The sequence below is a fragment of the Chenopodium album genome, chromosome 24 (assembly GCF_948465745.1).
Source record: "Chenopodium album chromosome 24, dcCheAlbu1.1, whole genome shotgun sequence".
Lineage (NCBI taxonomy): Eukaryota > Viridiplantae > Streptophyta > Magnoliopsida > Caryophyllales > Amaranthaceae > Chenopodium > Chenopodium album.
In genome coordinates this window covers 1,148,002-1,162,172 of record NC_137857.1, presented here as the reverse complement: position 1 = coordinate 1,162,172, position 14,171 = coordinate 1,148,002, and the positions used below count along the sequence as shown (strand labels likewise).

Below are 14,171 nucleotides of genomic sequence, written 5' to 3'. Positions count from 1 at the left end.
TTTTGATCTTATATAAAGGATAAGATATCAGTTTTGATCTCAAATTAAGGATTAGATATCAGTTTTGATCTCAAATAAAGGATTAGATATCAGTTTTGATCTTAAATAAAGGATCAGATATCGGTTTTAATCTTAAGTTAAGGATAAGATATCACTAAAAATGGGACAGATGATTCTGATTCGAAATAAATAAAATGAGATTACAATCCCAAAAACCCAAAAGTATACGCGCTTGTGTGGCATGTGGATAAAGCCAGTGCATGCTGCGTTGGTGATGACAGCTTATTTGGAAGCTTCAATCCACAAAACTATGAGGCTTAAGAAGATTCAAAAACATACTATTTGTTATTAAGGACTATCTAACACTTGAAATTTCTATCAAGGACATAAATGTACGTTGTTTATGGTAATATATCTACAATATCCAAAATCTTCAAATTTTCAAGCAAGGACTTACTATGTCTCTATTTTTGTAACAAGGACTCCAATTTCACTATAAATATCATAACCCTAATCATATGTAACATATCCATTAACTTTTGTGTATTTCTCTTTCATTGAATCCAATTTTTAAATTTGTCTTTGGGTCTTCGAAGTTCTCTTTGATTCTTCTTTGGTGTGTGCTTCATCGTTTCTAATCGATTATCAAATATGACTGTAATTGTCGAAGAGCCTGTTTTTGGTACGTTAAAATTTTACATTTGTCTATTTTTACCTTTAAATTTTTTTTCAAAATTGTTCAACTCTTGTGAGGTCCTCTTTTTGAAAGTATCGGACACGACAAAAATTAGCTAATTTTGTTAAATTGTATTTTGTTTGCATCATTGTCATTTTAAAACTCTCTTTAACCTTGAAAAAACTCTAGATTACAGTCGGTCTTTATGATTAACTTGTTATGTTAGACCTTATATCTGATTTCTATCTTGTTTATTTTTTTTAATAAAATTTGCAATAGGAATCGAAGAAAACATCAAGAACATTAACGAAGATACAAATGAATTGGTATTGGATGCTGGATTTAAAATGCCCGAATCCAAATTGGTTTCAGAAAACGGATTTTCGACACCCGAAACCAATGCCTTTGGCAACACTTTCAGGTCTTATTTCCTATTGATATTTATTAATCAAATTGTTAGGATCAATAATCATATTTATAAAAATAATCTACGAGTTTATGATAAAAAATAATATTTTTATAATACTTGAGTCATGTTTTAACATGTATAACGTTGTTTATATACAGAGACTATGACGCAGAAAGTGAAAGGAAAAATGCTGTTGAAGAATTCTACAAGCAAAATCATATCCACCAAACAGTTGACTTTGTAAGACCAATTAATTAATTTCCCTTCTTTCCAAACGAAATAATTCTTGTATATCTAGGGACATTTTGAGATTAGCGTGACTAAATAAGTACTCGTAACAATTTTAATGTCCAAACGTTTCGTGTCATCCAATTATATACGATAAACAATTTAAGTCTATATTACCTAATAAAAATTGATCAAATGTTTATACGGAAAAACGAGAATTTTGAAAAATATATGCATAAATTAATAATTAAAAAAATGGATTGCAGGTGAAAAAAATGAGGGAGGAATACAGTAAATTGGACAAGGTGGAAATGAGCATATGGGAGTGTTGTGAACTTTTAAACACAGTTGTGGACGAAAGTGACCCTGACTTGGATGAGCCTCAAATTGAGCATTTGCTCCAAACTGCTGAAGCTATTAGGAAGGACTACCCTAATGAAGATTGGCTTCATTTGACTGCCCTTATTCACGGTACGTTAACTTGTACGACTTTCATATTAATTTACATACAACACGTCTATTATACACCAGCACACATATAAGACGTGCACACATACATGTGGTACGTTGAGGCAAGTAGTGCACAAACTTGGACACGTGTATTATTACATTGTCCTTGTGTACATACATGTTTGAGGCACGTGTTGTCTTGAGTGTCGTATCTTAGAACGTTACACTCAAGTGTACAATAGAAATTACATCATTGGATTGATATCTTAACGAAATTGATTGTGTATGTTTTTTCAGATCTTGGAAAAGTTCTTGTTCATCCTAGCTTTGGAGAACTTCCTCAATGGGCAGTTGTCGGCGACACGTTCCCTGTTGGATGTGCATTTGATGAATCCATTGTTCACCACAAGGTTAATTTTAGCTAAAGTATCAATCAATTGATATTTATCAATACACATAATTATATATGCTAACGCATTTTTAAACTCGCAATTGAACAGTATTTCGAGTTAAACCCAGATCATCACAACCCTGCTTATAACACCAAGTGTGGTATTTACTCTGAAGGATGTGGTTTAGACAATGTTCTTGTTTCTTGGGGACATGATGATTATATGTACCTGGTAATTACTATTTTCATTTTAATTACATAGTTAAATTTAATAATAATATTTATTGATAACATAATCTAATTAATATTATTAATTAATTATAATATACATATTTGTAGGTTGCTAAAGAAAATGGTACAACTCTTCCTCCAGCAGCTCTGTTCATAGTTCGATTTCACTCATTTTATGGTAAGATTAAATGTCTAATAAAATCTTAATCATGCTTTTTTTATAAAAGTTAATTAATGTTCAACTTAATTTTTATAATGTTGATTTGTTAATGTTATTTACTGGCTTTGCAGCTTTGCATAAATCAGGAGCATATATGCATTTGTTGAATGATGAGGATAAGGAGAACTTGAAATGGCTCCATGTTTTCAAGTAATTAAGCGCGATTTTTGTATTAAATTTCATGTTACAATCGCTTTGTTATTTTATCAATTAATTGATTAAATTCGTGTTTTATCAATTATGTGCAGCAAATATGATCTTTACAGCAAGAGCAAAGTTCGAGTTGATGTGGAGAAAGTAAAGCCATACTACCTTTCTCTCATTAACAAGGTACCAATTTGATCCTAGGCCCAATTATCTTGATCCGATAACTCATACTTTTCCATCTTCATTCATATTTAGTTGTTACATTACTAGTTTGAGTTACACAGTGTGTGCATAAAATTCCGTCATTTACCTAGTAATCTAATGTTTTCCTTTGAATTTGAATGCAGTATTTCCCGTCCAAGCTGCGATGGTGAACATCTTCAAGGGGTTGGCTACCCGTTCATGTCATTGTAATTACAATTGAGGCAAAATAATAAGTTAACGAGGAGTATGATATAAATATTTCTGTATCATGGTACAAATATGTCATTGCAATTGTACCTAGGTTTAATTGTTACTCTACTCTATGTAGTAATCAATTGCATTGTAGTCCTTATGTATCCTTGATCATTCTTTAATAAAACTATCCTTTTTAAAGTTATCTTAGCGCTTATCTTTGCCACCTATCTCGAATTCTCGATCTTGTTCGATAATAACCAGTTCATACTTCATAGCCTTACAAACGTATATCGCCTTTCAAAATAATCAGATTGGAAAAAAAAAATGTTTGGTAATTGAAATTATTGTGGCAAAATTATTGTGTAGTTTTGTTTATTTAAAAGAAAAAAAAAATGTATAGTTCTTTGATGGGCCTGACTAAAGACTATAGGCTTTATATCCCTAGGTCTAATTTATGATCATATTACAAACATAGCCCTATGAATATATTATTGGGCCATGGAACACAAGATACAGGCTTTTGGACCGTTGAGCTGAGTAATCGTGAGGCATATATTATTAGGTCATATTTATTCATGCCCAGCACTTAAATTCCACTTTGAAATAAGAGCTGGATGAGATTTGAATTCGTGATCTTTATGTTAATATGGCTCTTATATTATGTACTATGATAAACATCTCGGAAATTTTTATTTTTGGGTGAAAAAATTTCAAAAAATTCCAAAATTGAAGGCTATTATCCACGCTTTTTGAGGAATTTTTGAGGTGACGGGGTCCGGTGGCGAAAAGTCTTGACATTCTAAGGGATACATCTTAGGGTCATATAATGTCGTTTGGAACCATATATGACCTTTATATGTTGTCATAAATGTCCGTTTTAGGCTTGAGTTCACGATATCAAAGCAGGTTTGGAACAGGTAAATTGACCGTTTAAAGGCATATTGGATGGTTCCACCCATTGAATTGGACTCTAGGAGGGTATTAGGTACTATGGTAAACATCTCGACAATTTTTATTTTCGGGCGAAAAAATGTCAAAAAATTCCAAAATTGAAGGCTATAATCCACGCTTTTTGAGGAATTTTTTATGTTACGGGGTCCGGTGGCGAAAAATCTTGAGACCCTAGGGGATAAATCTTAGGGTCATATAATGACGTTTGGAACCATATATGACCATTACATGTTGTAAAAAATGGTCGTGGTAGGCTTCAGTTTACGAAATCGGTGCAAGTTTGGAACATGTAAATTGACCGTTTTAAGGCATATTGGATGGTTCCACCTAAAGGTGGGCACGGGCCGTGCCGGCACGCGGGCGGCACGGGCCCGGCACGACTCCGGCACGGCCCGGAACGGGCACGGTGGCGACACGGCACGGCACGGCGGCCCACCTGTGGGCCGTGCCGTGAACAAAATTCCTGGGTCTGGCACGGGCACGGCCCGTGGCACGGCGGGTGGCACGGTGGCCGGCACGTGGGCCGGCACGGTGGCACGACCCGCCGGCACGACACGTGGCACGGCCAGGCACGGCCCGGCACGGCACGGCCCGTGCCTTATGGCCGTTGGAAAGTAGCCGTTTATGGCCGTTTTCCAACAGCTATAAACGGCTACTTTTCCACCCAATTTCCCACCCAAATCCCCTATAAAAACCTCATATTTTCCTCCAAAATTTTCACAATTCATCAACTCATCTCTTCTCTCTTATTCTCTAATTTTCTTACTCCCAAATTCTCAATTCTCAAATTCCTACAAATCATACAATCTTCCTCTCTTTTGTGAAAAGAAAAAAAAAATTCCTACTCTCTTATAAATTTTACATTTTTACTATTATTACTTTTATTCGTCTACTACCAAAAAAAAAAAAAAAAAAATTGTTATATTTACATTCGGGAAATTAAAAATTCGGGAAATTATAAGTTCGAGAAATTATAAATTTGGGAAAGCATTGAAGCGTCATTGTAAGATCTAACTCAACTTTATTTAAATTTGTTATTGTTATTGTTATTGTTATTGTTATTGTTATTGTTATTGTTATTGTTGTTGTTGTTATTATTATTATTATTATTATTATTATTATTATTATTATTATTATTATTATTATTATTATTATTGTATTCTTGGAACTACTTAATTATATAAAAACTATTTTCTATTTTAATTGTGGGTTATTTGGATTGTTGAAATCTGTCTAAGGCGGGATTTGGGCTCTGGACAACGTCGATCCTAACCTCTCCTACCTGGGATCTCATTGATCCAAGTAATCTACTATTATTATAATTATTTTTGAAAATTTAATTTATATAAAAACTACTTACTAATTAATTCTCATTGATCTCATTGTTGTTAATTGTTACTTTGTTATTGTTAGTTGTGTTATTATTATTAATTAATCATGGCATCAAACCAGAACGTTTCCTCCTCCTCTAGAAAAGCCAAGTCAAAACGTAGGGAATCACCAAACCCAAACACTTCAATGTCTATGCCCCCCCCCCTAACATGCCCTTTCCCTCTTCTAACATGCCCTTTCCAAACACTTCCACCTCTTTCTTTCATCCCCAAAACACGGGAGGGCAAGAACAAATGGATGATATGGCTCCTTGGACCCAATTTCAACAAACCCAATTTCAACAATATGAATTTCCTTTTCCTCCTCCTCCTCCTCCTTCCCAAGGTAGCCAAACACAAGCCTCCGGGTCGAGTGAACCATCCACCCAAAATCCTAACATATTAGAGTGGTGTACCGAAGAGGATTTTGCTCAAACCAAAAGAAAGAGTGAATGTTGGGCACATTATCAATTAAGTAAAGATGGAAAAAAATGCAAGTGTCGGACTTGTGGTAAAATTTTCTCGGCCGATACCAAGGGAGGGACGGGACACCTTACTAGACATACAAAAAAATGTGGTGGACCATCTAGTGATCCAACCCAACCTAAAATTTCTCAATTCCATCCACAAGGTTTCATTTACAATTACGAGAGAGATAGGGATGAACTTGGGAGAATGATTGTACATGCAGAACAACCTTTTCTTTTCGCCGAAAATGATGCCTTCAACAACTATATTAACCGAGCACTACAACCAAAACACAAAAAAATCTCCCGAAAACCCGTTCGATCTGCTGCCATGAAGACTTATCTAGAGTACAAATTGAAATTAGTAAATGAATTAACTAATCTTCCTAGTAGAGTTTCTTTAACCGCCGGTGCATGGGATGGTGGGTACGGACTTCACTATTTATGTGTTACTTGTCATTGGTTAGATAATGAGTGGATGTTACAAAAACGCATCATTCATTTCAAAATTCTTGAATACCCTCATACCGGTCTTAACATTTCACATCATTTAATGGAAGCTATTGATGCATATAGTCTTAGGGATAAAATCATGTCTATGACTTTCGATAATGCAACTTCTATGACATATAGTGCGAATTTGGTCAAATCCCAATTGAACGATGTTATATTAGATGGAGATGCACTTCATGTTAGATGCATTTGTCATGTTCTTAACTTGTGTGTGAAGGATGGAACACAAGCAATTGGTCCATTTTATCACAAAATAAGGAATGCTATTTGCACTATTAATAGCTCTAACATGAGATATCAAGAATGGAAAGGTTTTTGCAGGTAACAACGGATAAAAACCATAAAAATAGCACCGGATTGTCCAACTAGGTGGAACTCCACCTATGAAATGTTGAGTCGGGCAATCGAGTACAAGGTTCATTTAACACTTTTTTATAATATGAAATTTCCACAAAATGCTTTACTTGAAGATGATTGGGCTAATTGTGAAAAATATATGCAGTTTTTACAATTACTATATGGTATGACACATTGTTTTTCTTCTGTATATAATCCTTGTGCTCATTCTTTTCTTAGCAATGCATGTTTACTTGCACAACTTTTTGCGGAACACCGATCAGAACATGTTTATCGTGGATATCTTCCATCCATGGAGGATAAATGGCGTAAATATTACACCGATATTCCTATGATTTATATTTTTGCTTCTATTTTAGATCCTAGACAAAAATATGATGGCACCTTTTTATTAATTGATATTTATTATAGTAACATGAATTTTGAAGATGATGTTGAAACTTTTAAGAATAAGGTGACGGATGAGTTTTTTAATTTATATAATGTTTATGAAAGTAAATGTGGAACCGTGTCTCGATTTGCCCCTTCTCAAACATCCAAAAATGTAAGTAAACGGGCCAAAGGTTTATTTGTACAAGCTGCTAACTTGATGTCTAAGTATTCAGGTACAGAATCATCATCATCTAGGAGAACACAAAGCGATGTTTCGGAGTTGCAAAAGTACTTAAGTTACGACTTCATGAAAGGCATGAACGATGCAGAGAAGTTTGGCCTCGACATCCTCGATTGGTGGAAATCACAAGCCGTGAAACATCCAATTTTGTCGGCAATGGCTCGTGATATTTTTGCTATCCAAGTCTCCTCCGTTGCTTCCGAAAGAGCTTTTAGTGCGTCGGGAAGAGTTCTAGACGATAGAAGAACAAGACTAAAACCCGAAACACTTGAAATGTGTGTTTGCTTCAAGGATTGGTTGGATGCCGAAACTCGTTCTCAAGATCGTACTTATGCACAAAACGACGACGATGAAGGAACGCCGACTTCTTTTAGTTCTCATACTTCTCAATCCACTCAATTGGCGGATGAACTTGAACCTCTAGGAGACGAAGACGAAGGCGAAGACGAAGACGACCAATAATAATTACATGATTACATATTTACATTATACACTATTGTATTCTTTTTGTATTATCGAACTTCGTATTCCGTATAATAAATGAAGTTATTCAATATTCATACACTATTGTACGATTTTTAATTATCATTACTTATTTTGTAATTTTGTATTATTGAATTATCGTACATTCGTACCGGCTACCGTTATATAATAAAATAAGTTATTCTTCAATTTTTTGTGTTTTCGGATTATCGCACTAGTATTTTTTTTTTATTATATGCATTTTTGTTTTTAATTCGTTTTTTTTAACATTTATTTTTTTTTTTTAAAAAAAAAAAAAAAAAAATTAAGGTAGGCACGGTTTGGCCCGCGGCCCAGCACGGCACGGCCCGCTAGGCACGTGGGCCGTGCCGTGCCGTGGGCTGGGGTGTGCCAATTTCAGGCACGGCACGACACAGCCCGCCGCGGAGCCGGCACGGCACGGCCCCCACCCCGGCACGGCCAGGCACGGCCCGTGCCCATGTTTAGTTCCACCCATTGATTTGGACTCCCGGAGGAAATTAGGTACTATAGTAAACAACTCGGCAATTTGTATTTCCGGGCGAAAAAATGTCAAAAAATTCCAAATTGAAGGCTATTATCAACGCTTTTTGAGGAATTTTTGATGTTACGGGGTCCGGTGGCGAAAAGTCTTGAGACCTTAGGGGATACATTTTAGGGTCATATAATGACGTTTGGAACCATATATGACCATTACATGTTGTAAAAAATGGTCGTGATAGGCTTTAGTTTACGAAATCGGTGCAAGTTTGGAAGGGGTAAATTGACCATTTTAAGACATATTGGATGGTTCCACCCATTGAATTGGACTCCCGGAGAGCATTAGGTACTATGGTAAACATTTCGGCAATTTTTATTACCAGGCGAAAAAATGTCAAAAAATTCCAAAATTGAAGGCTATATCCACACTTTTTGAGGAATTTTTGATATTACGAGATACGATGGCGAAAAGTCGTGAGACCCTAGGAGATACATCTTAGGGTCATATAATGACGTTTGGAACCATATATGACCATTACATGTTGTAAAAAATGGTCGTAGTAGGCTTCAGTTTACGAAATCGGTGCAAGTTTGGAACGGGTAAATTGACCGTTTTAAGGCATATTGGATCGTTCCACCCATTGAATTGGACTCCTGGAGGGAATTAGGTACTATGGTAAACATCTCAACAATTTTTATTTCTTGGCAAAAAAATGTCAAAAAGTTCCAAAATTGAAGGCTATTATCCACGCATTTTTGATGTTACGGGGTCCGGTGGAAAAAGTTTTATACCTTAGGGGACATCTTAGGGTCATATAATAACGTTTGGAACCATATATGACCATTACATGTTGTAAAAAATGGTTGTGGAAGGCTTCAGTTTACGAAATCGGTGCAAGTTTGGAACAGGTAAATTGACCGTTTTAAGGCATATTGGATCGTTCCACCCATTGAATTGGACTTCCGGAGGGCATGAGGTACTATGGTAAACATCTCGGCGATTTTTATTTCCGGGCGAAAAAATGTCAAAAAATTCCAAAATTGAAGGATATTATCCACGCTTTTTGAGGAACTTTTGATGTTACGGGTTCCGGTGGCGAAAAGTCTTGAGACCTTAGCGAATACATCTTAGGGTCATATAATGACGTTTGGAACCATATATGACCATTACATGTTTTAAAAAATGGTCGTGGTAGGCTTCAGTTTACGAAATCGGTGCAAGTTTGGAACGGGTAAATTGACCGTTTTAAAGCATATTGGATGGTTCTACTCATTGATTTGGACTCCTGGAGGGTATTAGGTACCATGGTAAACATCTCGGCAATATTTATTTCCAGGCGAAAAAATGTCAAAAAATTTCAAAATTAAAGGCTATTATCCACGCTTTTTGAGGAATTTTTGAGGTGACGGGGTCTGGTGGTGAAAAGTCTTGAGACCCTAGGGAATACATCTTAGGGTCATATAATGCCGTTTGGAACCATATATGACCTTTATATGTTGTCATAAATGTCCGTGTTAGGCTTGAGTTCACGATATCAAAGCAAGTTTAGAACGGGTAAATTGATCGTTTAAAGGCATATTGGATAGTTCCACCCATTGAATTGGACCCCAATAGAGTATTAGGTATTATGGTAAATATCTCGACAATTTTTATTTCCGGGCGAAAAAATGTCAAAAAATTCCAAAATTGAAGTCTTTGCAACTCAACCAAATGTTCAAGCTGGTGGTTGAGGGCTAAAAATATGTTTTATACCCTATCAAGTATAATACACGAAATTAGAGCGATTTAGGAGGTGTCGTAAGCTGGTGTTGGAATTTCACGGAATATTACTGGATGAATTCCGGGATCATATAATATTGTGTAGACCCATATATGACCATTATCCGACAACGTAATAACCCCATGAGAGCTTGTAGCCAATACAATAGGTATGTACGAAAACGGGTAAAATGACCATTTAAAATGACCATTATCCGAGGACCCGACCTTAACTGACTATGATCTAAACCTAGCCTGTACTCAAACAATGGGGTGAATTATTGCCTTCAATTTTGTCACTTTTTGCCACCATGCCCCAAAACCTCAAAATTTCCTTAAAAAGCATGGATTACAAAAATAGATAGAGGCATTCAAACGAAAATATGCCTTGAACCAAGGTAGACTATTGTCCGGCTCGACCATCAAATATAGCCTTCAATTTTGTAATTTTTTTGACCTTTTTTTTGCCCGGAAATAAAGATTGCAGAGATATTTACCATGGTCCCTAATACCCACCAAGAGTCCAATTGGGTCGGTGGAACCATCCAATATGCCCTTAAACGGTCATTTTACTTGTTCACAACTTGAAGTGATTTTTTAAACTCAAACCTTCTACGGACGTTTATGACAACATATAATGATCATATATGGTTTCAAACGGCATTATATGACCCTGAGATGTATCCCTTAGGTTTTCCAGGCTTTTCACCACCAGGCCCCGAAACCTGAAAATTTCCTCAAAAAGCGTGGATTATAGCCTTCAATTTTGTAAATTTTTTTACCTTTTTTCGCTCGTAAATAAAAATTGCCGAGATGTTAACCGTGGTCCCTAATGCCCTCCAAGAGTCCAATTGGGTCGGTGGAACCATCCAATATGCCCTTTAACTGTCATTTTACCTATTCACAACTTGATACGATTTCGTAAACTCGAGCCTACCCGGACGTTTATGAAAACATATAATGATCATATGTGGTTTCAAACAGAATTATATGACCCCGACATGTATCCCTTAGGGTCTCAAGGCTTTTCACCACCGGGCCTCGAAATCTCAAAATTCCTCGAAAAGCGTGGATTATAGCCTTCACTTCTGTAATTTTTTGACCTTTTTTCACCCGGAAATAAAAATTGCCGAGATGTTTACCATGGTTCCTAATCCTTCGGGAGTTAAATTCGGCCGGTGGAACCGTCCAATATGCCCTTAAACGGTCATTTTACCCGTTCACAACTTGAAGTGATTTTGTAAACTCAAGCGTATAACGTACATTTATAACAATATATAATGATCACATATTGTCTCAAACGGCATTATATGACACCGAGATATATTCCCTAGGGTCTCAACACTTTTCGCCACCGGATCCCAAAACCTCAAAATTTCCTAAAAAATTGTGGATTATAGCCTTCAATATTGTAATTTTTTGACCTTTTTACGCCTAAAAATAAAAATTAATGAGATATTTACCATGGTCCCTAATACCCTCCAAGAGTCCAATCGGGTCGGTGGAACCAACCAATATACCCTTAAACGGTCATTTTACGCGTTTGCAACTTGCACTGATTTTGTAAACTCAAGCCTACCACAGTCGTTTATGACAACATATAATGATCATATATGGTTTCAAACGGCATTATACGACCCTGAGATGTATCCTTTAGGGTTTCAAACTTTTTGCCACTGGGACCCGAAACCTCAAATTTTCCTCAAAAATAATGGATTATAGCCTTCTATTTTTTATTTTTTTGATCTTTTTTCGCCGGAAATAAAAGTTGCCGACATGTTTACAATAGTCCTTTATATCCCCCGAGAGTCAAATTGGGTCGGTGATCGAAACCGTCCAATATGCCCTTAAACAGTCATTTTACCCGTTTACAACTTGCAGTGATTTCGTAAACTCAAGCCTATCATGTACGTTTATGATAACATATATATATGGTTTCAAACGGAATTATATGACACCGAGATATATTCCATAGGGTCTCAACACTTTTCGTCACTGAACCCCAAAACCTCAAAATTTCCTAAAAAACGTGGATTATAGCCTTCAATATGTAATTTTTTTACCTTTTTTTGCCTGAAAATAAAAATTGCTGAGACGTTTACCATTATCCCAAATACCCTCCAAGAGTCCAATCGGGTCGGTGGAACCTACCAATATGCTCTTAAACGATCATATTACGCGTTTGCAACTTGCATTGATTTTTTAAATTCAAGCCAACCACGGACGTTTATGACAACAAATAATGATCATATGTGGTTTCAAACGGAAGTATATGACCCCAAGATGTATCCCTTAGGGTCTCAAGGCTTTTCGCCACCGGGCTTCGAAACCTCAAAATTTTCCTCAAAGCGTGGATTATAGCCTTCAATTTTGTAATTTTTTTTTTACCTTTTTTAGCCCGTGAATAAATTGCTGAGATGTTTACCATGGTCCCTAATACCCTCCAAGAGTCCAACAGGGTCGATGGAACCAACCAATATGCCCTTAAATGGTCATTTACGCATTTGAAACTTACACTGATTTTGTAAACTCAAGCCTACTACGGATGTTTATAACAACATATAATGATAATACATGGTTTCAAACTGCATTATATGACCCTGAGGTGTATCCCTTAAGGTTTCAAGGCTTTTCGCCACCATGACTGCCCCGAAACCTCAAAAAACGTGGATTATAGCCTTCAATTTTGTAATTTTTTGACATTTTTCGCCTTGAAATAAAAATTGTCGAGATGTTTACCGTGGACCCTAATATCCTCAGGGAGTTAATACAAATTGGGTCGGTGGAATCGTCCAATATGCCCTTAAACGGTTATTTTACCCGTTTACAACTTGCAGTAATTTTCTAAACTCAATCCTACCACGGACGTTTATGATAACATATAATGATCATATATGGTTTTAAACGACATTATATGACCCCGAGATGTATCCCTTAGGGTTTCAAGGTTTTTCACCACCGGGATTCGAAACCTCAAAATTTCCTCAAAAAGCATGGATTATAGCCTTCAATTTTGTAATTTTGTGATCTTTTTTCACCCGAAAATAAAAATTACCGAGATGTTTAACATGGTCCCTTATAACCTCCGAGAGTCAAATTGGGTCGGTGGAACTGTCCACTATGCCCTTAAACGATCATTTTACCCGTTCACAACTTGCAGTGATTTCGTAAACTCAAGCCTATCACGTACGTTTATGACAACATATAATGATCATATATGGTTTCAAACAACATTATATGACACTGAGATATATTCTCTAGAGCCTCAACACTTTTTGCCACCGAACCCCAAACCTCAGAAATTCCAAAAAAAGCGTGAATTATAGCCTTCAATATTGTAATTTTTTGACATTGTTTCGCCCGAAAATAAAAATTGTTGAGAAGCTTACTATGGTCCTTAATACCCTCCAAGAGTCCAATTGGGTCGGTGAAACCATCCAAAATGCCCTTAAATGGTCATTTTACCCGTTCGCAACTTGCACCGATTTTGTAAACTCATGCCTATCACGGACGTTTATGACAACATGTAATGATCATCTATATGGCTTCAATTGGCATTATATGACCCCGAGATGCATCTTTTAGGGTCTTAAGGCTTTTCGTCACATGCCTCTAAACCTCAAATATCCTTAAAAAGCGTGTATTATAGCCTTCGATTTTGTAATTCTTTGACCTTTTTTCGCCTGGTAATAAAAATTACCAAGATGTTTACCATGGTCCCTAATAGCCTTCAGGAATCCAATTGGGTCGGTGGAACCATCCAATATGCCCTTACACGGTCATTTTACCCGTTCACAATTTGTAGTGATTTCGTAAACTCAAGCCTACAACGGACGTTTATGACAACATATAATTATCATTTGTGGTTTCAAACAGCATTATATGACCCTGAGACTTATCCCTTAGCGAGGCTGTTCACCACCGGGCCCCGAAACCTCAAAAATTCCTCAAAGAACGTGAATTATGGCCTTCAATTTTGTAATTTTTTGACCTTTTTTCTCCCGGAAAT

At 36.3% G+C, this 14,171-nt stretch overlaps 1 protein-coding gene across 1 annotated transcript; it reads left to right on the top strand.

Annotated features, from left to right (window-relative positions):
• The first annotated feature begins 525 nt into the window (after nucleotides 1-525).
• Nucleotides 526-3,353, top strand: LOC145611063 (inositol oxygenase 1-like). The gene is made up of 10 exons (XM_081666292.1): nucleotides 526-682; nucleotides 956-1,097; nucleotides 1,244-1,325; nucleotides 1,580-1,784; nucleotides 2,061-2,173; nucleotides 2,264-2,386; nucleotides 2,494-2,563; nucleotides 2,677-2,755; nucleotides 2,854-2,935; nucleotides 3,100-3,353. The coding sequence occupies exons 1-10, from the start codon at nucleotides 652-654 to the stop codon at nucleotides 3,124-3,126; spliced, it is 954 nt and encodes a 317-aa protein (XP_081522418.1). The 5' UTR covers nucleotides 526-651; the 3' UTR covers nucleotides 3,127-3,353.
• Nucleotides 3,354-14,171: the final 10,818 nt, after the last annotated feature.